At 43.0% G+C, this 25,436-nt stretch overlaps 1 protein-coding gene across 1 annotated transcript in view; it reads left to right on the top strand.

Annotated features, from left to right (window-relative positions):
* The window catches only part of pkd1a (polycystic kidney disease 1a), a 76,079-nt gene that overhangs the window by 16,057 nt on the left and 34,586 nt on the right, over positions 1–25,436 (top strand). Inside the window, exons 2-19 of the mRNA XM_065952880.1 lie at positions 379–450; positions 578–646; positions 1,611–1,682; positions 3,127–3,290; positions 3,777–4,027; positions 4,641–4,901; positions 5,004–5,172; positions 11,925–12,102; positions 13,638–13,819; positions 15,891–16,012; positions 16,143–16,293; positions 17,131–17,393; positions 18,169–18,549; positions 19,358–19,840; positions 19,947–20,078; positions 21,148–21,323; positions 22,054–22,184; positions 22,354–24,977. Of these exons, the coding sequence (XP_065808952.1) occupies positions 379–450; positions 578–646; positions 1,611–1,682; positions 3,127–3,290; positions 3,777–4,027; positions 4,641–4,901; positions 5,004–5,172; positions 11,925–12,102; positions 13,638–13,819; positions 15,891–16,012; positions 16,143–16,293; positions 17,131–17,393; positions 18,169–18,549; positions 19,358–19,840; positions 19,947–20,078; positions 21,148–21,323; positions 22,054–22,184; positions 22,354–24,977 (5,881 nt within the window). The remainder of the gene's footprint in view (positions 1–378; positions 451–577; positions 647–1,610; positions 1,683–3,126; positions 3,291–3,776; positions 4,028–4,640; positions 4,902–5,003; positions 5,173–11,924; positions 12,103–13,637; positions 13,820–15,890; positions 16,013–16,142; positions 16,294–17,130; positions 17,394–18,168; positions 18,550–19,357; positions 19,841–19,946; positions 20,079–21,147; positions 21,324–22,053; positions 22,185–22,353; positions 24,978–25,436) is intronic.

Genomic DNA, 25,436 nt, shown 5'->3' on the forward strand with positions numbered 1-25,436 from the left:
TTATTTCATCAGAGAAAATGTTACCTTGAAAATCTTTTATTGTTCTTTGGTTTGTGTATCGCGTTGTGTTCTTGGCACGTCTACTTCTTATTAAGTGTGTCTGGTTTTTATTTCTCCTCACATGTGTTTGTGAGAGCTGGAGATTTTACTTTCTTTTTCTTTTCTTATCATTTAATTTCAGTTCTATGAGCGCACGCGATCATATTATTTGAAAAAGAACTTGTATCTTCTGATGGTACTGTGTGTGTGTGTGTGTGTGTGTGTGTGTGTGTGTGTGTGTGTGTGTGTGTGTGTGTGTGTGTGTGTGTGTGTGTGTGTGTGTAATCATTTTGCCCTCACATGCATTTTAAATTAGGACATGTTGGTTTGTTCCCGCAGAGATCTTTCCAAGAACCACATCTCCTCCCTTGATACCAGCCTGCTCGACCGTCTCACCGGCCTCCGAGAGCTGTGAGTACACACAGCATTATGTGTCTGTTCATATGAGATCAGCTACAGAACACTGTAACTATCTACATCCATCTAAGTAATGACTTATCTTACTATACAGCTCTAATATTTGCCCATTTTCTTTCAGGTATCTTCAAGGGAACAGGATCAATATTCTCCCCAGAGGCGTATTCTGCTGCGGACCGATCTCAATCCTGTGAGTACAAAGTGGAGAGGAGACGAGGAACCTGGCAAAGCCAAGGTCGAAAAAAGGAGGGGAGGAAAATGAAAGGCAGGGTTTAGTCTGGATTTAAGTAGCCAGAAATCCCTGGAGTATGCAAACTGGAACAGGGGGAGAAAAAACATATATAGTATACTACACAGACGTGAACGCACACACACCAATCAGAACACGATTAAGTTCAATTACAGCCCACTGCTTCAGGCTCCCACTACCTCCCTCTGTCCCACTCTCCATCTGTCTCCCCCTCCCTCCACCCATTACCTTATTTCTTCCACCCATTGAGTACACGTTTAAGCACATGTTTGTATGTGTGTGTGTGTGTGTGTGTGTGTGTGTGTGTGTGTGAGTGTGTGATGAGAGAGGACTCCGGTGGTTTCCATCAGTTCCTTCCAAAACCACCACACAACGGCTCCATTATGTAGCCGAGTGGATGGAGGAGAGAGGGAGGGAGAAGGAGATTATGAGAGGAGAAGGAAAAAGGGAGGAAAGAAAAAGAAAAGAGAGAGAGAAGCATGGAAACAAAGCAGATGAGTGGAAAAAAAAGTGGAACGAGAAAACATTAAAAGTCTAAATGCTCGTTGTTACTCAGCATTTCGGCGAGCTGGGACTTGTTTTGTTTTTTGGGGGTTTCATTACTCCGTTATGTGAGTCTGTATGGTCTAAAAGGACGGGACAATCGTCTTCTCTGTGACAAACACAAACCTCAGAGTCTTTTTTTTTTGCGTGACTGAATTAATTTACCATTTGATAATAATGTAGGAGTAGAAGTCGCACATATTCGATCATCTAATGACTCATTGTTTGGCTTCGACTTTCACATTACCCTCTTGCCAATTTGAGAAATTGTAATGTAATAATTCCCACAAATCAATGCGCGCACTGAGTGAAGGCTCGTGTTTGATGTCAACACTGAATTGTCTTGTTTTGTTCCCATCAGTGATTTGAGCAACAACCTCATCAGCACCATAGAAGAAAGAACATGTGACAACCTGTGCAATTTAACTCAAATGTAAGTACACGATTCATTGCTGAGCTCTGCATCACTGTGTCTACTTTTCTCTTTTCTCTCCAACAAATACAAACATATGAATAGCAAGTCAGACCTCCACCTACAGAAGCATATGCACAAAGTGAACACACACATCTGATCACACATGCTTAAATAGGCAGCAAGTTTCTAGTTACCTCGCCTACACACGAGATGAAACTCAAGCTCTATTTCAGACCGGAGTGGGAGGTAGTGAGTGGTAATTATTCCTCAGCAGCTCCCAAAAGTTTCCCTCTTGTGCACAGTCTGTAATCCAACACAGTTAAACAGACTTGTAAGTGACAGACAGACATGGTTTCATTCCTTCTAATCTATGGAAGCTCATTACGGCCTCAAAATCTCAAAAACCAAGCGATTGAATTTTTAGTTTAACAAAAAGGCGGTTATTATCAGACTGCTGCAGGGGATGGGAGTGTGTGTTTTTTAATCAGGGTGAGCTGCTCTCACTGGCTCGCTTTAGGGAGGAAGTTATAAACAGTGTAAGTTGTATCTTATGTGTCGAGACTCGACTTCACAATAAAGTGGTCAGAAGGGTCCCCTCCCCTCCCAGCTTGTCATCATTATGTGGACAGGATTGATGTCTGTCTGGATGAGAGCGCACAGTGCAGCTGGGCATAGATGATGGAGGATATGCTGACAGCTGAAATTCCAGAATCAGAGACCTAAAGCAAGAGCAAACCGCACAGAGCAGAACAACTTTTTGGGATATCATTAGTGCCGATTGCTTTGTGAATCTTACCGTGAGATGGAGCAGATAGCGGATGTAATTTATGAGCAATTCATGGAGCTATGAGATCATGATCCATCTTTATTTAATTCCCCCAGACTCTTAACTTTGTAGAAGCAGAAAAACATTCCAGCAGTAAACCTTTCATTTCTCCATCTGCTTCTTCATTTTAATCCAAAAGAAGTGAGTAAACACTTGAAGAGAGTCATCGTAATGGAGTGTTGATTGATTCAAAACAGAAAGCTCATAACCGTTGTTCAGCAAGTTAAAGTAGTTGAACGTTGCATCGGGGTGTGAATATCCTCGTGGTGTACAGAGGCGAGAACGGCTGTCCCAGGATCGAATCCGACCTGTGGCTCCTTTCTCACATCTCTCTCTCTCTCTCTCGCTCTCTCTCTCTCTCTCTCTCACTGTCCTATCTGTAAAAGTAAAAAATTAAAAGTTGCATCAAAATCCACGTTATGTAAAAAAAAGCACACACAACACATTTTACTGTTTCAACCTTCATTAAAGGCATTTCCATGGAGCTCAGATTAGCTCATGTTGTGCCCTTTTTTTTTTTTTTTTTAACTGTTTATGTTTACCAACATGGTGCAGACAGTATTTCAATGTTCCTTTAACCCCGTCTCTTGGTCATATTTCACCATCACTCACTCCTCCACCTGTTCCCTCCTCCAGCGACCTGAGCGGTAACCCCTTTGAGTGCGACTGCGAGCTGTTCAAGCTGGTCAGATGGCTGCAGGAGAGAGGGGTACGGGTTCGACGCCCAGACGCCATGCTTTGCAACCAACCGCCTGAGCTGCGGCACCAGCCCCTGCTCAATGTCAGCCTGCACACCTGTGGTATGACACACACAAATGTGCACGCATGAAGATGTTACAAACACACGTCACCAAAAGTAAAAAGGGATTCCCTCTGTGGAGTTCATTCAACTTTAGACTCTAGACTGTTTGTTGTACTACATGATAATGAAAGCACCAACATCAATGACTTTTTGTGTGAATGGGTACCACAGTAGAACTAGTAAAGCGACTTCACTGAGATAAATGAAGTGTCTCTGCAAGATAAATGCTCTAAAGAAAGCAGGTGGACTCACCGCTTTGCTTTATCAGTTTATAACTTAAATCAAAGGCCAAAACAAAGCAATATGCAATATATCATATTTGTGGTTTAAAAATTCAGACCTTGATAGTCAGTGGACCTATTTTGTCTCTTTCTGATTAAAAAAAACAAATAAGTCTTATACTGTTCCACATTTTTGAGATATAAGACAAATTGAATTTTAGTATTTGATGGCACATTTAAAGAAACGTCGTCTTCTTCTCCAGGCCCAAACTTTGCCGCTTGTCTGGAGGACAGCAGCATTGGTGGAGGTGGGCGGAGCGAGCTCGTCATCTTCTCCTCCTCCACACCGGGGAACTTCACACGTGAACAGTGTAACAGCGTGTGTTTCGCTGCGTCGCATCTCTACGGCGGCCTGGGCACCAAACACGAGTGTCTGTGCAGCATCAACTCGGAGCCCAACTTCATCAGCGAGTCGCAGTGTTCTGCTGCCTGCACCAACCCCGACGTTATGAAGGTACGCAGCAGGCAGAGGTCCTGGATAGTCTTTGTTGTAATGTAAAGTGAGTCAAGTGTTTGGGTCAAATAGAACTACTTCCTATCCCCCGTCTCATGCTGTTGTAAGCACACTCAGGATTTCCTCCTGGTGTTCCTATAACTTTACAACAACTTCCCACGGAGGCTTGAATGACTTCCCTGCATTCTCAGATTCAGTTTCCTGCAGTTCAGCTGTACAAAGCCACCGAAGCAATCATCTCTCACTCTGTTTAATAATCAAGAGTGGTTCATTTTAAATACAGAGCAATCGCAAGCGTCAAAGTTTTTGTTATGTTTTTCTTTTTTTCTAAGATTTATTTTTGGGCTTTTTGTGCCTTTAATGTAGAGATAGGACAGTGGATAGAGTTGGAAATCAGGGAGAGAGAGAGAGAGTGGGGAATGACATGCAGGAAAGGATCCACAGGTGGGATTTGAATGCGGGCCGCCCACTTGGAGGACTATAGTCTCGATACATGGGGGTGCGCAATAACCACTGCGCCACCAGCGCCCCTTTTTGTCATGAAACCTTAAAAACAATGAAACCTCTTTTAAATATTCTGCATATTAACAGAAAAGCGTCTCTCTGTGCACAGAAATGTGGCTGGACTCTGGCTCACGACGTGTTTGCCGTGGACTTCTCGGTCGCGCTGAAGCCTCTGCCGCTGCAAAGTGTTCACGACCGCATCGCTTTCTCTGCCGCCTCCTCGGTGACTCCGCTGACGCTGTCCTGGGACTTTGGTGACCTTTCAACCCGAGTTAACACGACAGGGACAGAGGACACCATAGCAACCCACAAATATGGACTTCCAGGACGGTATGCAGTCAGTTTGATGGCCTGGGCTGGTCATAAGGAGGTGAGGAAGGAAAAAAAGAATGATTAGTTTTTTTTGGAATAAATCTATTAAATCCTTTTTTAAACTGTGATCTGAATACTTTGTGTGTTTGGGTGTGTTCAGGTCTCTGCACGTGGAGAGGTGACGGTGACTCTTCCTCCTAAACTGGAGCTGCACTGTCCAGTCCTCGCTGTGGCCAATAAGAGTCTGGAGTTCAAACTCGTCAGCTGGGGCGCTGTTGGTGTTAAAGTAGACTGGAAGATCATGAAGGATGGCGTCCAAGTTGCCAAAGGTAAGAAACATTCACATGTCAGCTCTGAGCAGCTCAAAACACTAAACTAATCTATTTACATTTGACATTAGAGGTCCTCACCATCCCGTAATAAACTGCCAATTGCGGCTGCTGAAAATCTTAAGGATAGCTCTTAATCTCTCTGTTGCTTTTCTCTGCAAAACATACACCGCAACAGTCGACCAGTCGCTGCTTCACTCCTCCTCCTCATGCGCTTGATGGTGTTTTTTGTTGATTAGTCCGGTCTGAGTTTTAAAACTGCTTTTCTAACGAGTTCCTCCTTAGCTGTGACAATGCATGAACACTTTAAAAAGAGGATGAGACTTTTTTTGAGTGAGAAAAAAATATATGTTTGGCCATCAGGGGGCAACATTTTTGAAAAGTGAAAGTCCGATACTCTTTTCTTCTTTTTTTTACCTTGTTTTTTATCACGATATCACATCCCTTTTGATTTCCTGAATATTTCCTGCTGCATTTAAGCATCGGCTCACCTTGACATCCTGGGGAAAGTTTACCAGGGGGGCTGGCAGGAAAAATAGCAGGTAAAGTTGGAAAGCAGAATTTGGCTATTTGTCTTCACACATGCAGCTAGTCGCTAACCTCTTCCTGCGCTGTCAGGCACAGTGGGCTTTTTGTACCTTTTGAGCAGCTGTTTGCTGAAAACAACGAGAGCACTGAGAGTGAACCACAACAACAAAGTCATGGGTCATAAACCAAAACAATGAGCTGAAAGAAGATGAGCTGCTGTGTTGGCTAAAAGGGCTCTGAAGTGTCTTCAAGGGTTCTATAAGCATCGCCTTTTTACTTTTGTCAAGCAGCGCCCTTGCCTTTGTAGCTTTCTGTCTGCTCTTCATCTGAGCTTCCTGATCGTCGTATAGTTCACAAAAGAAGAGTGACCCTAAGTCAAGTCTCGCTGTATGAGAGCCTCAAACTCTCTTCAATTTACAATATATAAGACCCTCACCTACTCGACTTCCCTTCGCCACTCATCTCAAGACTACTCCTCCTTCATACACTATTCACTGAAGGTGTGTTAAGATTTCTTAGATAGGTTGAATTTTAGAATCAAATCTTTTGCTTTAGTTTGATCATTGCACTTAGTTGTTTCTGGGGTTTCTCAGTCATTTTTGTCAGTCTGTTTTCTACAAAGATGTAGGTATAGCTTTAGAAATAGAGCGATAGTATATGTTGAGAATGTGTGAATCAAATGTGATTCACTGAATGGCAAAAATGGAAGATAAATTCTAGGAATTTGCCAGTTCTTTGTTCAACCTGCCCACTTAGGTGGTGTTTGTCCTTGTAATTCACAGATGTTTTTTTTTTTTTTTTTTACAGTATTGGAGGTTTTTTTTTCTTTCCATTGATCCACATCTTAGATCGCTAGATAATACTTTTGCGTCACAGCGGCTCCGTTTGCGGCACAACAATTAAGACAGGAAACAAAGATACAAACATTTGAAACAACACTCAAACGCCAAACAAATGCCCAGAGGCCCTAAACGTGCTTTGGTCGAGGATTCAGCTCCACATTCAATTTTAAGATTGATTGGTGAACAAAAGAGTGTTTCAGTCTGACCATTAAAACGTGGGACCCTGTATCTCCGGTTTGATGGTAATAGTTCATACTCTGTGTTCAGGGCGTGGTCATGGTGAGAGGCGATGCAGTTAGCCAGTCTTAAAATGCTTTCGTTGTAGGCGGATTCATAGAGTCTTTGCATGGGTTGGCCTACAATCTTAGAGCAGATGTTCAACTGCTGGAGCAGTTTAGACTTCAGAGTGGCAGACAGACACATATGCCATGAGGTGTTACAATACTGTAGGACACTTAGAATCACAGAGGTAACAAACAAAAGAAGAATCCGTCGACTCGCCCCAAAAGATCTCAGACGGCGGAGGAAATAAATTCTTTGTTTTGTCTTTTTACAGATGTAATCGATGTGATCTTTCCAGGACAACAGATGGTCGATCATTATACCCAGATATTTATAAGATGACACTTGCTTGATTTTTTCATCATGAATGAGAATAGGAGCTTTATGAGCATCAGATGGTGAACCAAATACAATTTCCTCTGTTTTCTTTGCATTGATATCTAGAGCGTGTCTATCACTCCACATAACCATTTTGTTCACAGCATGTTGGTGCAGTCCAGGGTCGTCAGAGTTACTTAACAGAGAAATCAGAGCTGTATCGTCAGAGTACTTCAGAGTGTACTGATTTTGTGTGTCAGAACGACAGTCAAATGTATAAAAAGTGAAAAGCACAGCTGAGCTTACACAACCCTGGGGAGCGCCAGCATTGGCTGTGATAGCAGATGAAAGGGTGTTATTCACCTTCACAAACTGGATTCTGTTAGTGAGAAAAGAAGCATACCAAAGAGTCAAGTAGGGGTTAAGTTTTTGTTGAATCATTTTTGTTACTAAGATGTCTGCTTTTATTGTGTTAAATGCTGATGAAAAGTCTAGAAAGAAGGCTCTTGCAAATGTATTTGGCTTATCTAAATGTTCGGTGATGATATGGACCAGAGTGGCAACAGCATCCTCTGTTCCACATCCTTGCTTATAAGCAATTGGTATGGATCAAGTGTGTGATTTGTTTTGCTAACAAGATGTTTGAGCAGTATTCTTTCTAGAGATTTCATGATCACTGAGGTAAGAGCTATTGGTCTGAAGTCTTTATGATCCCTTGGACATGGAATCTTAGGTAAAGGTTTTATGTATGAAGTTTTCCATGACATAGGGACCTCGTGTGTGTCAACTGAAGACTGAAAAATGAGTTGCCATACTGGAGCCAACTCAGCTGCAAAGTTTTTTAGCAGACAACCGCTACACTTATCAGGTCCCGCTGCTTTCTTTGTATTTGTACCCTGAAATGTTTTCCTTACATCTTCAACAGTGATAATAATTCTGTCTGAAGCTGCAGGTATTATGGTTCTGAGTATTTCAGGGAATTTTTCAGGGTCGTCTTGTGATTCAAATCCAGTAAAAAAAAGAGTTAAGGTCACTGGAAAATGTAAGTTCATTGTCTGTCGCAATTGATTTGATTGGAGTTGACATAGCTGTCATAGCTTTCATGATGTCCCACACTCTTTTAGGGTTTTTAGCTTTAAAGGCTTGTTCAAGAAGCTGTCTGTGTGATTTTTATTTTTAAAAGCCACGTTTCTTGTATTTATGACTGCCTTTATGTCATTAGTGACATATGATTTATTATTAGGGTAAATTTCAATTTCCTTTGTTGGAACAACCAGCTCTACACAAAAATTGATATAATCATTTGTAACATGTCATTTATGGAGGCCTCATGAAAAATGTCCCAATTTGTCCAGTCAAAACAGGCTTTCAGTTGTTCTTTACTCTCATCTGTCTATGTCCTAATCACTTTCTTTTCTGGTTTACTTCTCTTAAGTTGTGTCTTATACACTGGAATCATGTGCACAACATTATGGTCGGAATTGAATATAGGTGTCCGGCACTTGGACACATCAGCACCTTTAACATTTAGAAAGCACCAAAATATTGTCTTTCCTGGTCTGGTCCTTGACGTATAGCTCGAAACCAGGCAGCACAGTTTCCAGGTGACGCTGATTCAAGTCTCCCAAAACTATAGCCGGTGCCTCAGCGTAGTTGAGTTGTAGCCCGTGCAGCTTGTGACGGGGTGCGTATACAACGAACAGCAAAGTACACCCAAATTCTCTTGGCAAATAAAATGGTCTTAAAGTCATGCCGAGAATTTCTACATTTGGATCACAGATCGTAACTTTGACTGAGTGCATTCGGCACCATAGATCGTTTATCTACACGCAGATGCCTCCTCCCCTTGTTTTTCCCGAGTCAGCGTCTCTGTCTGCTCGCAACAAAGAGTAAATCCGGGGACATGAAAGAGGGAGTCAGGCATCGTAGCTTGTAACCAGCTTTCTGTAAAGCATAACAGAGATGCCTCTTGGAATTCATTACAGTACCTTGCGTATGTTCGTATAGCATCCACTTTGTTGAATAAAGAGCGCAGGTTTGTGAAGACAATAGAAGGGAGTGGTGGCCGATTTGATCTCTTTCGTAGCCGGTTTCGAATTCCTCCTCTCTTTCCACGTTTCTTTTTCCTTTTTTTTGGTCCTGATAAGCTCCTGGGGGATCTTTTCCAGTGTCAGCCGGTAGAAGTGGCTTGATACAATCTGCTTGGCTCCAGCAGAGCCTCTCAGCTGTACGAGCGTGCAAGCCGTGGCGCCTCACTTAGGTGTGCTTTCGGACATTACATGGAAAGGCATTGTCCAAGTAGACTGATTAGCCACAGAAACACAAGCACAGTTCGAGGGACACTCATCTTACACTTTAGACATATTACATATACATATTCCACAGACATGCCGGATAAGACGACGTTTTAACAACATTAAACACTGCTGGGACGCAGCGCACCTGATTGCCTCTTTGTGTCTCTTTGTCGTGTCAGTGTTCGTCGTAGAGGCTCACACTCTGACCAATCAGCCGCTCAAAGCTAGACACAAACTCTCCATGTTTTTCAAGATGAAAGCAGTACAACGACCTGGGTGAAGCTTTTAGAAAATGATGTGCTCATTTGGAGTTTGATGCCGACAACACGTTTCAAAAAAGGTGTGGACAGAGGCAACAAAAACTGGAACAATTTAATATGATGGTAGTAACGTGATGGGGTATAAAAAGAGCTTCCCAGAGAGGCTGAGTCTCACTGACGTGAAGATGAGGAGGGTTCACCACTCTGTGAAAGACTGCTTGTAAATAGTGCAAAAACAAAACAAAAAGTTTTTGATATAAGAATGAAAACAATCTAGTGATTTCTTTGTCGACACTGCATAGTGTCCTCTAAAGATTCAGAGAATCTGAAGGAATCTCTTTATGTAGGGGACTAAGAAGAAAATCCATATTGGATGTGATCTTCTGGCCCTCAGACGTCCCTGCACTATAAACAGACACGATTCTGTGCTGGACATTACTTCCTGTGCTCAGAAACACTGACGCTGACAGGAGCCATTTTCTGCAAACACAGTCCTCAGTCACTGCGTGCATAAACGCTAACTGTTCATTAATGCTAACTGAGACTCTACCATGCAGAGGAACAGCCGACACCAGCAGATCCAGAAATGCTGCCGTGGTTCAGGCTCGTTTTAAAATGCACTGAGACGAAGTGGAAAAACAGTCCTGGGGTCTGACGAGTCAAAACTTGACTTTCTGTTTGTAAATAATTGTGCCCCATTTTCTGAGAAAAAAGGGTACCCTTTAACACCAAATGTCTTACCAGTACAAAAATGCAGATGAACATCCAATTATCTGAAGACAATAAGACCCAATCTGGATGTCCACCGTCCCTCTGCCTGATGGATCTCTCGCTGACTTTTTGAGCCCTTAATGCACCCTGCCTGTAAGTGGGCAGACTGTATATGCAGACTTAGCGTGAGGGAATTACCCATAGTTCATAGCATTGTGAAGTGACACATTGGATTCCCAGGGGAATCCCGCCAGATTGGAAATGTAAACAAACGCCATAAAACAGAGAAAGAAGGGGGAAAGACGGGTAACGAGCAGGAAGGTGAAACCAACAGTGAAGCTTCTGAAAAATAAGTTGCCTGAAATATTGCCAAGGTTTTTTTTTATCTTAGCAAGATGCTGAGAAGCTAATCCGTGCCTTTTTTTTTAGTAGACTGCAGTTTGTAATGCTCGACTGTAATTACAGTCGACCAAAAAAGTATTTTGGGAAACTATAGCTAATTCAAAACTCTGCTGCAAGTCTATTTACGGAACAAAAACAAGAGCCAGAGAAAGAGTGTATTACTCCCGTTATATGTATCCATCCAGCCATTATCTGCAATGGCTGGATGGCCCCTCTGGCGGGGGGGAGATCCCAGCTGTCACTGGGTGAGAGGCGGGGTACAACCTGGACTGTTTGCCAGTCAATCACAGGGCTGACACATAGAGACAGACAACCATCCACTCTGACATTTACACCTACGGGTAATTTGGAATCACCAGTCAACCCAACAAGCATGTCTTTGGACTGTGGGAGGAAGCCGGAGTAACCGGACAAAACTCACAAAATTAAAATAAAAGGTCCAAATGCCGTTAAGGTGAGCAACATGACGTCATGCTGTCATGGTTACAGAGAAGTCACAAAGTGCTGTCCCATTCCAATTTAAACATTTCGAGCCCTTGCAGCGCCATGCACTCGACCACTTCCCAGGTGATGTCAATGAAGTCCTTAAGGGCTCATGGCTCAGGGTTTAGAGAGGAAATCAAGATTCAGCCCTTTGCTATCTGGGTACTCATTAAGCCGAAATGAAGCATGATGACCACTCGGGTTCTTCATTTAACTTGGCTTGGAGGTATAGACAGAGAGACTCTTACAAGAAATGCCTGTTAAAATTTTACTCACTTTTTTTCCCACCTTATTTTTTTCCCCTTTTCAGCAGTTTGTTAAATCCCCCAGAGCTCCCTAAAAGCTGCGTTGTCTTTAAAATGACGGCGCAGTTTCTTATTATTTGAATGTAACTTCTGTTTGGACTGTGCTCACTCTCTGAGGACTTTGATTTTTAATGGTCCGTAATCAATTCTCAGCCGTTGTTAAGACGTATCTGAGGGTTAAACAGACGTGTGTGAATATGTTTAAAAGCTTCAAGAAGGGAAGGTGTTTTGAAGATGATCTTTTCAGAAATAAAAGTTGGATCTTTTTCATGAAAGTTGCGAGTGGGACTTCAAACAAACTGCGTTGTTTCTGTCCTCTTCCAGCCTCCCCTCACTGTCCAAAGGATGGGGTGTACCATGCCGAGTCCTCACGCTGTTTCCAGATCGTTCCAGGGCAGTTAAGTTGGACAGACGCTCGACAGCAGTGTTTGGACCGCAGCGGGGATCTGGCAATAGTCAGGAGTGACGCGCTGCGTAACCTGCTGGCACCCAAAGTCCCACAGTGAGTGATTTTTTTGATTATTATTATTATTGGCTGGGGTGCAGAAACGGGACTTCAGTCATTCTTGTTCTGTGATTTGTTATAGAAAAACTTCTTGATGCTTGATTTGTCTGCTGAAACCAATAAAAATCCATAAGAAGCTTCTCAAGTTCCTCTGTCCTTAGATGTCTGCCATCCATTTACCGGTTATGAATGGATCATTACGTCAGGCCTGGCCATGGCAACAGTATGCAGTCTTTATTTTATCACCAAAAAAGAATGGTTCTTTTATTGAACGTGTCTTCTTTGAGCTGCGTCGTAAATGGAAATCATGTGCAGTGAACTGTTATGAAGAATGCTTTTGAATCGTGCAGCTCTGAAGAACATCAGTGTTTGGATTTTAGGTCGGAGAGGGTCGCAAAAAAACACATCTGTAAAAGCACAGCTGCATTGTAACACCCGGGGAGGAGGAGTCCATAGTTCAGTGTGTGTGTGTGTGTGTGTGTGTGTGTGTGTGTGTGTGTGTGGTGTGTGTGTGTGTGTGTGTGTGTGTGTGTGTGTGTGTGTGTGTGTTAACGTGAGGGTAGAGGCCCTGCCCTCGTCGACCAAAGTAGATGAGAGGAGAAAAAACCTGCTGCAGATGGAGCTTATCCCCTCTCTTCTCCTCCGCTCATGTGTTCCTCCACCATCTTGCTTACATAAGGAGTTCATTTTTTCCCTCCTTGTTTTTTTGCCACAAAGCCCCCTTCTTCTTGTTCCCTCTCTGCCCGTGTTTTTTTTTTTTTTATGTTTTATACTTTATAGCTCTGGAAAACCAGCCAGTGTTAAGAGATTAAATAGTTTTTTATTCCAGCACAGTTATTGGACTTTTACCACCAAACAAATTGTGTCAAAAATGTTTCCTTCCATTTCATTTCCAATTTCTGCAATCGGTCTTAAGGTTGTAGTGAGTCATACGCTGCCTTATCCTTTGGAGGGAAGACCATTTTGTTTTCAGTTAACAGTGTGCGACAGAAAGAAAAAAAAAAGTAAGCAAGGGGGGGGAAATGTGCAGTCCATTAGAGGCCTCATGGGGTGAAAATCCAATTCATCAGTCGTAATCACAGGAATCGACTAAATATCTGACATTGCCTCGCTAGCATCCCATTGGGGTTCAATCAAAGCGCATTTTCATGCTCTTTCTGCTCTGCAATCATTGATCGTTCCAGGCGAGCCAGCACACATGTCAGAGAGACTTCTGTGCCACTTTATGAGTCGCACATTGATTTCAGTCTGGATGTTTTGTAAGGAGATTTTCCTGCTTTGCTGTTCCATCTCACAGTATGAAAAAGGATAACAAAAGGTTTTTTCTTCTTTTCATTATTCTCCTTTGAATAGCATGGATCTTCTTTGATAATTTCATGCCCAATTTGTTTTGTCCTGCATTTGGAAATGTTTGTGTATGTGCCTTCCAGTATAAGTGACAAAGCCAATTTTCCAGCTGCAAAGAGCCGGGTGGCTAAATGTCAAGCAGGCGCTGTGTTTATCTGCATCTCACCCTTCTATTTCTGCCTAAGGGATCGAAGTGTGTGGCTGGGCCTGAGTGATGTTGACTCTCCAGGCTCTCCAGGAGAGGAGGGCCTGCCGCCTCGATCCCCCATCTCCCGTGCAAGATGCGTTTTCCTCGATCAGAAGGGTCAGACCAGTTCATACCTATGCAACACCAAGAGAGCCTTCGTCTGCCAATACAGCCCCCAAGGTACGCTCCATACCTCTCAGAGACACACTGACACATGCACTCATAAATATGGAGATGTTTAAAGGCCAAGAAACCCATAAAAAGAGGAAGATACTGACGCATACATTCAATGCAAATGCAATTTCCCCCAACATCCCGATTTGCTTTAGTCGTTTGGGCAAAGTGGAGAACTTCAACCTTCTTAACTGAAATTGAAAGTCAATTTGGTTGTGGCACAAACAAGTATAGAAAGAAAAACAACTCCCTAATCCTAAACAGGAGAGCAGCACCAAGTTTTGGAGCATTTTGATGGATTTTTACAAACAGCTTAAATAAGCTTCTTGAGGCTATCCATTGTTTTGAGCATTTTTCGGTTCAGTTTGCATATTTTACAAAGCATCTTTCATACTGAAACATGTTTTTTTTATTTAACCTTTATTTAACCAGGAAAGAAACTCATTGAGATTAAATCTCTTTTCCAAGAGTGGGTGCATCCGAATTACCAAGTACCTACTCAATCTTTCAGTAGGCAGTTGCTACTATCCGTGCTGTATACTGTTTAGTATCTACTATTCAGTAGGCAGATATTTGTTTCGACTACGTCTGATTCATTCAGTAAGGAAGTGACGTCATTTACGTTTCCTGAACCGGCCGCATCCATCTGTTTTTTTTTGTTTTTTGTTTTTTGTTTAGCTTTATTCAAGAAGAGTAATGTGCATATACAGTCAGGTAAACAAAAAACAGTATCACAATGTAAATCAAGTAAAAGGCAGATTAAATAACTAAATAACATACAGTACATAAAGTACAAATGAAAGACAGTAATATACAGAATATAAAGTAAAATAAACCAATAAAGACACATTTAAATAGTGAAATCATTATTTAAATAGAGGGGGAAAGGTTTTAGAATAATGCAGATATTTGTTATATTTTCTGTTGTTAATTTAAAGTAGTGATTTAACTCTAACTCTTTAACTCTAGATTAGAAATTGATTCAATTAATCCATGCTCCTTTTTTTATTTGGAGGCGGACGTGAGGTGACGTTTTGCGTTTAATTTCGCACAGCATTGTGGGTAAAACACAATTCATTTCCTGAAAGGATTCATCTGATCCATACTGCATGAAACCCAGGAGTTAGTATCCATACTGAAATGTTCAGTATACTGCGATGGACCCAAAACATGCATACTGAATGACCACGAGGGTTCAGCCTACTAAAACTCTCTACTGAAAAGTACGCACTGCATACTGAACTGTGGCTTTTCGGAAAGGGCCCTCGTCCTGGCCAAGACAGGCAGCAGCTCAATTTACAGAGTTTCACACAAAAAAATGTGCAGTTAAAAAATTACTTTTTCGTTTGTTTAGGAACAGGTCACACCTTCAACAAAAAACTCGACCTGTTTGATAGGATGCTTTGTCACCACAAGACCACATTCTGTAAATCAGTGTCATGCTTCATTATTCCTGTCTGCTAATACAACATCTTTAAAGACGTTAGAAATGTTTACAGTAATTGAAATGTAAAGGGGCTTAAAATTGTGATAGCTACAGAAACATTCAGGCATCATAACTTTTTTCGAAGTATCATAATTTGGCACCTCATTCTCTTTACTTTAAGTGGAGTAAAAAAGTGATTCCTGCTGCTAAATTGCTGCAGCTTGAGCTCAATCAGAACTCCACGTTTCCCAAATCTCCACGTTAAAGGTTTTACATTTTTATGAAAAAGACTGAAATGAATCCTGATTTCAGAAATTTCAAGACTGTTTTCTTCTATATTGTTATTTTTAACCCTTAGGAACATTTTCCCAGGTAGGTGTCGGGGTGAGTTACAACATGCGGAAGAAACAACTTTTCTAGCTTTTTTTGAGTCTCATAGTGTAACATACAGGACAGATACAGTGTGCCAAAGTGGTCATTGCTTTTGTATATCTTTACTGTAATTGTGTTCAGTCTGTGTCCTCAGAAGTTATCTCTCCTTCTAGCTTTTTCTCTCTCTCTCTCTCGCTCTTATTTCTTATTATTTCCCTTCACCATGCCTCTCCTTTGCTCTTCCGTCACCTTGACTTCACTCTTCCTCTGCCTCTGCAGTTCCTGTTCCAGATGCAGGAGTCTACGTTTTGGGTCTGACTGTGTTTCCCACCCATAAGCCTTTGCAGCATATCCCAACTGCTGCGCTCTCTACTCCACAACCTTCCAGCAGTGGCATAGAGGTGAGTAGTTACCTCATCTTGTTCATTTAATGGGTGCACTGATTTTCTCTAACCTTTTTTTCCCTCAAACTTTCAATCTGTTTTTCTCACTTTTTTTATTTTTTTTTATTTTTTTTATTTTCCCACACAGGTTCTGCTGTTCCCAGCTCTGAGCTTTGTTCAGGCAGGTCGTCTCTCCTCCCTGGAGTTTGTCACTCAGGAGCTCAGTTCACCCATCCACGTGCGATTCCAGACATACAGCCCTCACTGTCATTACCCAGGCCATCACCTGCTGCTTCCCAGTGAGTCAAACTCAGAACACTATCTCTGACACACGATAAACCATCAGCACAGTCCTGGTGAGAATAGGTAAAAACAATATGCCACCTGTGCCACTCACCAGCAGACAGAAACATATACACAGACGCACACAGACACACGGACCAGGCTTGTCTGAAGCTGTTAAGTAGGTAAAGAAAAAAAAAAAAAGGTTTAGGTGGAGACATCAAGAAGGGCAAAACATGAGAGGAAGAAAATGTGATGATAAGTGTCACCTCCCTTCTGAACACACACAACATGTATCTGCATCACTGAGAGTCTCAAACTTACAATACTTGTTGTTGTTTTTTATCTGATAACTGTAAGTCTCCACTTAGACGGAAAAACGAAGCGGTGACATAGAGCAGCAGGGAGGAATACAAATTTGTGAAAAGGCAAAAATCCACAATGAAACGAACATGCATGACAATCAGCCGAGCATGTTTTCTGTAAAACTTTGATCTGTGAATAAAGTCAGGGGAGAGGAGACAGAGAAGATACTGAGCAAGAAAAACTGGATTATTAATTACACAAAAGCAAGTTTGCTCCTCCATTCTTCTGTTTTTTTTTGTTTATTTTGACATAGTTTATTAATCCCTGAGGGAAATTCTGGTTTACACTCTGTTATTGAGAGACATGCTTTTCACACACACATGCAAAAACAGAACCTGTGGACATGCATTAGTGGAGAGACCGTAGAGTGGAAGATCTCAGATTTGCATATACGTCCAGAGAACTATGTTACCACTACAAATCCTCCCACACACATACATGGCCTCATGTTTTTGTTGTTGAGTTTTTATTGAATTTTTCTGTTTCAGGTTGTGGAGGTCAAGCGTGTGCTCCGGTGGCTGTTTGTGTTATTAATGACACCAACAGCAGTGATCCTCCGTCTTGCCCCCGCCTAGAGCAGTGGTGTCCCTTTCATCGCCGCTGCCTGCCTCTCTCGAGTCCTTGTCACCCATCATCCTGCCCCAACTGCACCCAGACTCACCGCCTGCCCCCCGGGGCGCTGAGGCCTCGATACACCCTGAAGTACGAGGTGGTGTTCACCCTTCCAGCAGGACCAGCTGCTCACATACAGGTGAGGATGGTTATTTGTGTTGAAGCTCTCGGTATGTAATACATTAAGTTCAAACTGTGGTTTTGACTTTAGTCCACATGGATATACAGCTGGGAGATTTATCATCAGCCTTTTTTACACAGGCACTCCTGAAAATTGATACAATTTCAGAACAGGCGGCCCCTGAAGTCTGTCTGAGTTTCCTGTTCATATATGGAGACTGCCTCTGTTAGACAGGAGGTGGGGGGGGGGGGGGTCTCAGGAGGCAGGAAATTATGTAAAAAAGACGATGCGGCAACGTAGCCTTTAATCAGTTATGTTATAACAATATTCACATATACATATAGTACATACTTTCAAATATTAAAAAAGAATAAAGAAGCTTCAATACATGAATTAAGATCCTAATGTATATTCACAGGTCACGTGATATTAACGTCAGCACCCACACCCCCTCGCTCACAGTGAATTTTACTGATATCCTTCTGCATTCACAGACTGTTCAGCCCGCCTATATGCAGAGTCTTACTCTAGGGGGCTGGCAGCAAAATGTCCAGGTAAAGATGGTGTCAAATAATGGGCCCCAAGTATGACATGTGTCTCAAATCCTGCATGTCATTCTCCACTCTCTCTTCCCGGTTTTCATCAGCAAATGCAGCTCACCCAGAACATTTTGGGGGAAATTTTCAGGAGTTTGATGTTTCTTTTTCCTTCAGCAAAAGATGCAAAATAAGCGAAAGCAGTATTTCCCTTTAACCTATGTCTGCTGATGTCTCCTGATCCCGGCTTTGCTCAGGTACAAGAGGATTTGGAGGACATCCTTGTTTCACCTGGTGATGTCATAGCCCTGCAGCACAATGCCGGCCCTACCTCTCTTCTCCAATGCCAATCGTCCCCACACTCACTTTGGCGACAACCTGTTTTGGCCCTTAACCAATCGGACTGGTTCTGGATTAACAACACCAGACACCAAACTGACGCCTCAGTGGACCGTGACTCTGACCCTGTGCCCGACCCGGAGCTCGACATAGAGGCTCTGGTGGAGGACGGTGAAGGAGGCTGGATGGAGGAAGTCGTCTGCCCCGTCAGAGTTCTCTACGTGGGTCAGAGTGAGACTCAGCTAAAGGGGGGACAGCTGTCTGCTGGTCTACCCCAGCCCGGACTCTACAGCCTGATGGTAAGAGACCAAAGCTGGATGTTCTATCCTGGCATGCATCTGACAGATTTTAATATTATTAAATGTCTGTATAGAGTTGTCCCAATCCTGATACCAGTATCCAGTATCTGCAAGTTATCAATCAATAAATCCTTCTAGGAACATGATTTATGTACCCCTGAAAAAAAATGGCTGGTTTATATTAAATTATTACATGGTCATGAACAAACAACTACAGTTTGGTGCAAACTAACTTTAGAAATATTGATATCATATTTTCAATATTTTTTTTTGTGCTGGCCATGCTCACGACCTCAGTTTCAGAGCCTTTCTCACCGCTGCTTTTTGTTGCTAGGTTATGTAAGTTGAAGAACACATATCATACACCTATTCAACAAGTTTAGATAAGTCTCAGAGCTCCACACAACATGTCTTTGAAGCTCAATATCCACTCCAACCCTCTCTTCTATCATGCCTATAAAAAAAAAAAACAATTTCAGCCCTGCTCAGAACAGGCTGTTTAAACACGCCACTCTGCTGTGGGAGTACCACCCACCCGGGGGAGGGGTTACTGCCCTTTGTGATGTCATGAAGGGAAAATCTCCAAACGGCCTGTTTGGGCACACATGTTCTGAAAAGTGGAGCAGGCAAATAAACAGAGACGATTTACTGTTCTTATAATTGGAGAGTTTGTAGATGGACTAGGGACACATGTTCGTGTTAGAGAAACAAGGTTAAGTGTATTTCGTATAATATGTGACCTTTAACTCCCCATTAGGTCTGTTTTAGATGGCTCCTTATGCTCATATGTTTTTTAAATCAATTCTAGGTGACGACAGCTGAACCATCGTACCACGCCTCAGCATCATGCCCATTGCGGGTGGTTCCTCCTCTGGGCCTGACAGTCCTCCACCCTCCCTCCCGGAACAGCACCCTCTACTTGCAGCCCAACGACACCCGGCTGCTGCTCCGTGTCCAGTCTCGCTACGTAACAACTGTCTCTCTACATGGAAGTGATCGGACCGCGGTCTTCCAGCCAGACTGTTCACCAGAGTTTTCCTCCGGTCCAGCTCTCTGTAGACCAAGCCCCAGCTCAGGGTCCGGGTTGGACGTGGCGGAGCCCAGCCTGTATGCAGTGCTGGATCTGAGCCTGAGGTTGGAGGAACAGAAGGGTCCAATGCAGGTGGAGTTGGAGGTCTATAATAACGTGACTGAGGCCAGCCTGACTTTGGTTGTCCAGCTGGAAGAGCCGCTCCGAGGACTGATGGTTCAGCCCCACCCTGCACACAGAGTGCTCATGGAGTCAGTCGTGGTCAGTGTCTGTTTTCTGCTTCTTTTTTTCTGAGTTTATATCACATAATGATACAATGCAAGCTGCGCTGTCTGCTTTATCATGTTTTCATGTCTGTGTGTTTTAGAGTTACACAGCATCCGTGCTGGAAGGCTCCAGTCCTACATTTAAGTGGACGGTGGATGACAAGCCATACTTCACCTATTACAACACCGTCCTCAATGTCATCTACCAGCACCCGGCCGTCTACAAGCTCACCGTAAGTTTCGGCGCTTTCTGTTTCTATTTACTCAAAGTGTTTTTACACCGCATGTCACACCTACCCATTCACACACTGATGGTAGAGGATGCTATGTAAAGTCACCAACAGAAGTAATTAACCCCATTCATACACATGCAGCAATTCTGGGTTAAGTGTCTTGCCCAGGGACACATCTGACATGTGGCTGCAGGAGCTGGGGATCAAACCCTCAAATAGACGACCGACTCTATTAACTGAGGCACAGCCGCCCATGAAGACAGTAAATCTTGTCTTCAAATATGTAAACACAAATTCAACATGTTTCGTTGTATACTATATGTATTGAGATATTGAGGTTCATATTGGAAAGGCTTTCAAGGAGTAATAATCAGATAGTTTCACAAACATCATCACAAAATCAACATGGGAACAATTAAGACCTGCAGGAAACATATGAAACATGAACATTTAATACTTTTGTGTTTTTCATACTAATGCCATTTGTATTGGTAGGATATATTTCCTCAGCACAACACTTACTTTCTGTATTAGTTTGACATATTTGTACTTTAAAATCACGAATATATTAGCATTTTGATCATCTTGAAGACAATCTTTGAACCTAATTTTTAAGTGCTTCAAGAATGTGTCTGATTATGATATCAGCTGATTACTTTGACAATGTTTTTTTTTGGGGTCAAGCAGATTGCATTGTTTCGATTCAGTTGATTTTCAGTGAAACTGTCCAACTCTTCACGGCTTTAAACTTTCTTTTCATTATTTGAGCCGTCACAAGGAAAATGGTCCATTCAGTTATCAGAATGGGTCAGACATGCATGTATATTACATGAATATCCATAACATGGATGTTTGTGGTGTCTGCTAAATCGGCATATGAGCTGCCAGCTGACTGTAATGAAGTATGAAACACACTCTTGATTCAAATAGAGAGAGACCTTTATCGATTAATCTGAAAATATTATGATTGCACCCCGTAATTTTGTGTCATGTACTACAAGCTACACAATACCTTAACTGCTTACTATCTGTCGTCATTGTCTCACTGATCCTGTGGTGTACCTTCCAGGTGACAGCCATAAATCATGTCAGCTCCCTCACTGAGCATTTCAACGTGACTGTGGATCGAATGCAGCCGATGGCCAACCTCACAGTGAAAGGTGTTCCCGATGTTGTTCCTCAGGGCTCCACACAGACCCTTACCACAACTGTGCTCCTGGACATGTCTGTGGCTGCAACCTTCAGGTATGAACAGAGATAGGATGGATGGATGGATAGATAGATAGATAGATAGATGGATGGATGCATGGAGGGAGGGATGGATAGATGGATGGATGGATGGGTTGGTAGGTAGGTATCCTCTGTGGTTTGTTTTTTGAATCTGAATCTCTCAAATTTCAAAGGCTGAGTGAGTCCTGTGTGTTTGCATTTGCTCCTTTCTTCTCCTCTATCACTCTCTCTGTTTCTGCCATCGCTCTATTCTCTGTTTTTGACTTCTTGTGCACCATAATAGTACTGTAGCATGCATACCATGCAGAGCCTTGGATTTATAACTGTGTGGTTAGAGCAGATTGCTGACAAGAATTTTCCCTTCTGCTCAGCTCTTTCCACTGTACCCCCCCCCTCCCCTTTTTCTTCCACTCTTTCTCTTCTACTTTTTTCTGTCCCTCCTTCTTTCACATTCCCACCCTTTTAAGCTCTGGCCCACTCATTCACTTTGTTTCCCTCCACTTTCACCATTCCTGGTCCAGAGAGGTTTTGTGATTTTTGAGTTTCCACTTCTCCTCGTCCAAAGCCTGCACTGCCGCGTCAGAGAAGATTTTCCACTTTCAACTAGTGACTGTGTCTATGTGTGTTTTTGTGTGTGTATGCTTGAGGATGGAGACAGTTATTGGTGCATTATTTCACCTCAGCTCCTGGTTGTACTCAATGGGTCCTCTTACAATGGTTTAACATTTGATTTGTTATTTTTCAGATGGTCGTTTGGGGATGGCGGTTATAAGGAGTTTGAGTTCAAGCCTCCCTACTCCCCCTCCCTCCTATGCTCAGAGTCGCCCAATCAGGTCCTATTAAGCAACAATGTCACCTATATCTACTCTCAGCCAGGTAACCCCTCATCTATCTCCCTATTAGAAAATTAATGCACAAACATGGCTAAATAAACAGCAGCAAGTATGTTATTTTAACTTTGTTTGAACTCACACAAAGATGAATGTGTAAGGTGGCAGGGAGATCAAATTGAGCTAACTCTACCTCTTTTTCTTGTTTGATACAGGAATATACACTGCACTGGTGTCGGTGTCCAATCGTTATGAGAACATCAGTCAGAGCATCAACATGAGTGTCTACAGCATCCTCACTCGGGTGGATATACAAACAGAGCCTCCACTCCTCCTCACCTGCAAAGCAGCAGATTTCGAGGCTCACCCTTTGCCCTCACCTTATGGCATTCACTACGACTGGCACTTTGGGGATGCTTCTTCCCCGCAACAAGGTCGCCGCGTAGCACACACCTTTGCACAGAGCGGCGTCTTTAATGTCTGTGTGTCAGTAAACAACACCATCAGCTCTACTAAGGAGTGTGCAGAGATGTTTGTATATGAGGAGATTGAAAATTTAACAGTTGAAAGTTCATCCCCCACAGAGCTTCACAGTTCAACTACAGTGTGGGCACACCTTGCTTCTGGGAATAACATCACCTGGACGTTCTCTATGGGCGATGGGACTATTTACACAACATCTGCGCCTCATGTATCACACGGCTACAGAAAAGATGGAAACTATACAGTGAATGTGACTGCCATGAATGCTGTGAGCTCTGGCTGGACACTGGTACCAGTGCAGGTGTTTGTCTTCCAAGTTGTGAAGATGGAGCCATCTGGATGTGTCCAAGAGCGGACTGCCGTTAACTTTGAAGCATGGGTGTCCGGCAACGCATCAGCTCATCATTACGAATGGAGCTTTGGTGATGGAAGCCCCAACGAGACACACCACGGCAACCCCAGAGTCTTGCACACATACTTGACAAGCGGGAACTATCACCTCTCACTGCTTCTGTCAAGCGGGATAAACAAGGACACCAAAGCCAACTTCTTCAACTGGGTGTGTGTGCAGCCATCTTTAACCACCATCAGCCTTGTGCTTGAGAAAACACAATATGCTGTTGGGGAGGAGATCCAGCTCCAAGCCAGAGCTCAGCCAGAATTTCACTATGGTTACAAGTGGGACCTTGGTAGGGAAGAGGACTTTTTGCCAAACTGTGGTTCTGAAAAAATGGTGACAACATATAAAAACCCTGGTCGTTACATTGTGTCAGTCATTGTCTTCAACAACATTTCCACCATTAACACCAGTGTTGTGTTTGATGTTCTGACACCATTAGGACCCATTCTTATTCAACATAATGGCACTAAGTTTAACAACCTGACTCTTGGTGCACCATACTATTTCACAACATCTTCCACAGCTTCTAATGTCACTTATGTCTGGAACTTCGGAGTCGGAAATGTGATTAAGGGCCAAAATGTCCTCCACACCTACAAGACCTCTGGAATCTACAATGTTACATTGACAGCTGCCAACACTGTAAGCAGAAATGTCACAAGCTTACCTGTTGCTGTTCTTGCGCCAATCCTTGGGTTGACCATCAATGCAAGCTTGGTCAATGTGCCTCTTAATGCCTCGGTCCACTTTGAGGCCCAAATGGTGGAGGGAGATGGAGTTCGGTTCTCTTGGATCTTGTGTGATCGCTGTACAGCAATAATAGGGACCCACACCATGTTTTACACCTTCCGCTCCGTTGGGACTTTCAATATTATCGTGACGGCGGAGAATGATGTTGGAACTGCACAAGCGAGCATCTTCCTGTTTGTCCAACGTGAACTGGAGGGCCTGCAGATTTTAGCAGAAGAGGACACTCGAGGAGATGGAGGCCGGGGGTTGGAAGGTTTCTACTTTGCTACCAATCGTGTTCTCCACCTAAACGCTGGTTTAAAAGAAGGAACCAACATGACATTTACTTGGAACCTCATCAGAGAGCTTGACCCCGTCAGTTCCAGCTTTAACATAAGTGCAAAAACAGTGGCAGTGAACTTCTCCACACCAGGCCGCTGTGACATCTTTCTCCAGGCAGCCAACCTCCTTGGTCAGCTGTCTGTAAACAGAACTATCAACTTCCTGGACCCAGTTGGACATCCACACCTAGAGATCAGCAACAAAAAGATTGCCATCAATGCTTCAACCAACCTGACTGTATTGACTCCTGATGGCTCGGACCTGCAGTATCGCTGGTCTGTGAATGGGGATGTTCTGCAGTGGAACGAGCCATGGAAGACCCAAAGCTTCAGTAGTCCTGGACTGAAGCTAGTTACTGTGGAAGTTTTCAATGAAGTGAGCTCAGAGATTGTGTCAGAGGTCCTCAGTGTACAGGAATTAATTTCCGGTTTAAATTTTTCAGCAACCAATGTGACAGAGCAAGGTTACGTAGCAACCAATGTCAGCCTTGTGCTCCAGGGGGAGGTACTCACAGGAACCAATGTGACGTGGACATGGCTGCTAGAGGGAAGGACAGAAACTGGAAGGAAAACCTCTCTGATTTTTAATGAGCCAAAAACAGCCGTCATGTCTTTGAATGCCTCCAATGATGTCAGTGGACAGTTGGTTTCCAGAGAGTTCTTTGTTCAGGACAAGATTCAGGGATTGGAACTAAGGGCGAGTAAAAAATGTGCAGCAGTCGGTGAGAAAGTTGAGTTCACTTTTTCCATGGGCGCAGGTACAGACGTCAGTCTCATCCTCAGCATTAGCGGCGACGCCACTGTCATCCCTCAACCCAACCAAAGCTATGTCCATACGTTCAGCAGGGTGGATACATACATGGTGAATCTGACTGCTCACAACCAGGTAAAGTCAAAATGGATTCATATATTATCAGTGCCAGTAACATAAATGATTTGTATGTTTGAGATCATTTAAACATTTAATCAACTAACACCCATGTTACTTTCACTTAAATTAACTGTTATGTATCATAAGGATTTGTGATAATTTGCTAATTGTCTCACTACATCTTGAATTTAAATGATTTTCTTGGGGTTCAAGTTCAAGTCTCCTCATAATTACATACAGGCACCGTAACACATTTACGCTTACAATCCAGTGGTGCTTTATTTTACTCATGCAGTTATGGAATCATTAGTAGTTAGTCATTAAAGACATACCTTGACAGGAATAAGCACCCCCACCCAAGCCCACCCAATGATCTAAACTTTGGACAGGCTGAGAATAAAGGGATGAAAGCACACAAGTACTTAGTGCTTAGTGCACCTAAGAAGATAAGTAAGATAAGTAGGTAAGCTAACA

Source organism: Labrus bergylta, chromosome 1, assembly GCF_963930695.1.
Source record: "Labrus bergylta chromosome 1, fLabBer1.1, whole genome shotgun sequence".
Lineage (NCBI taxonomy): Eukaryota > Metazoa > Chordata > Actinopteri > Labriformes > Labridae > Labrus > Labrus bergylta.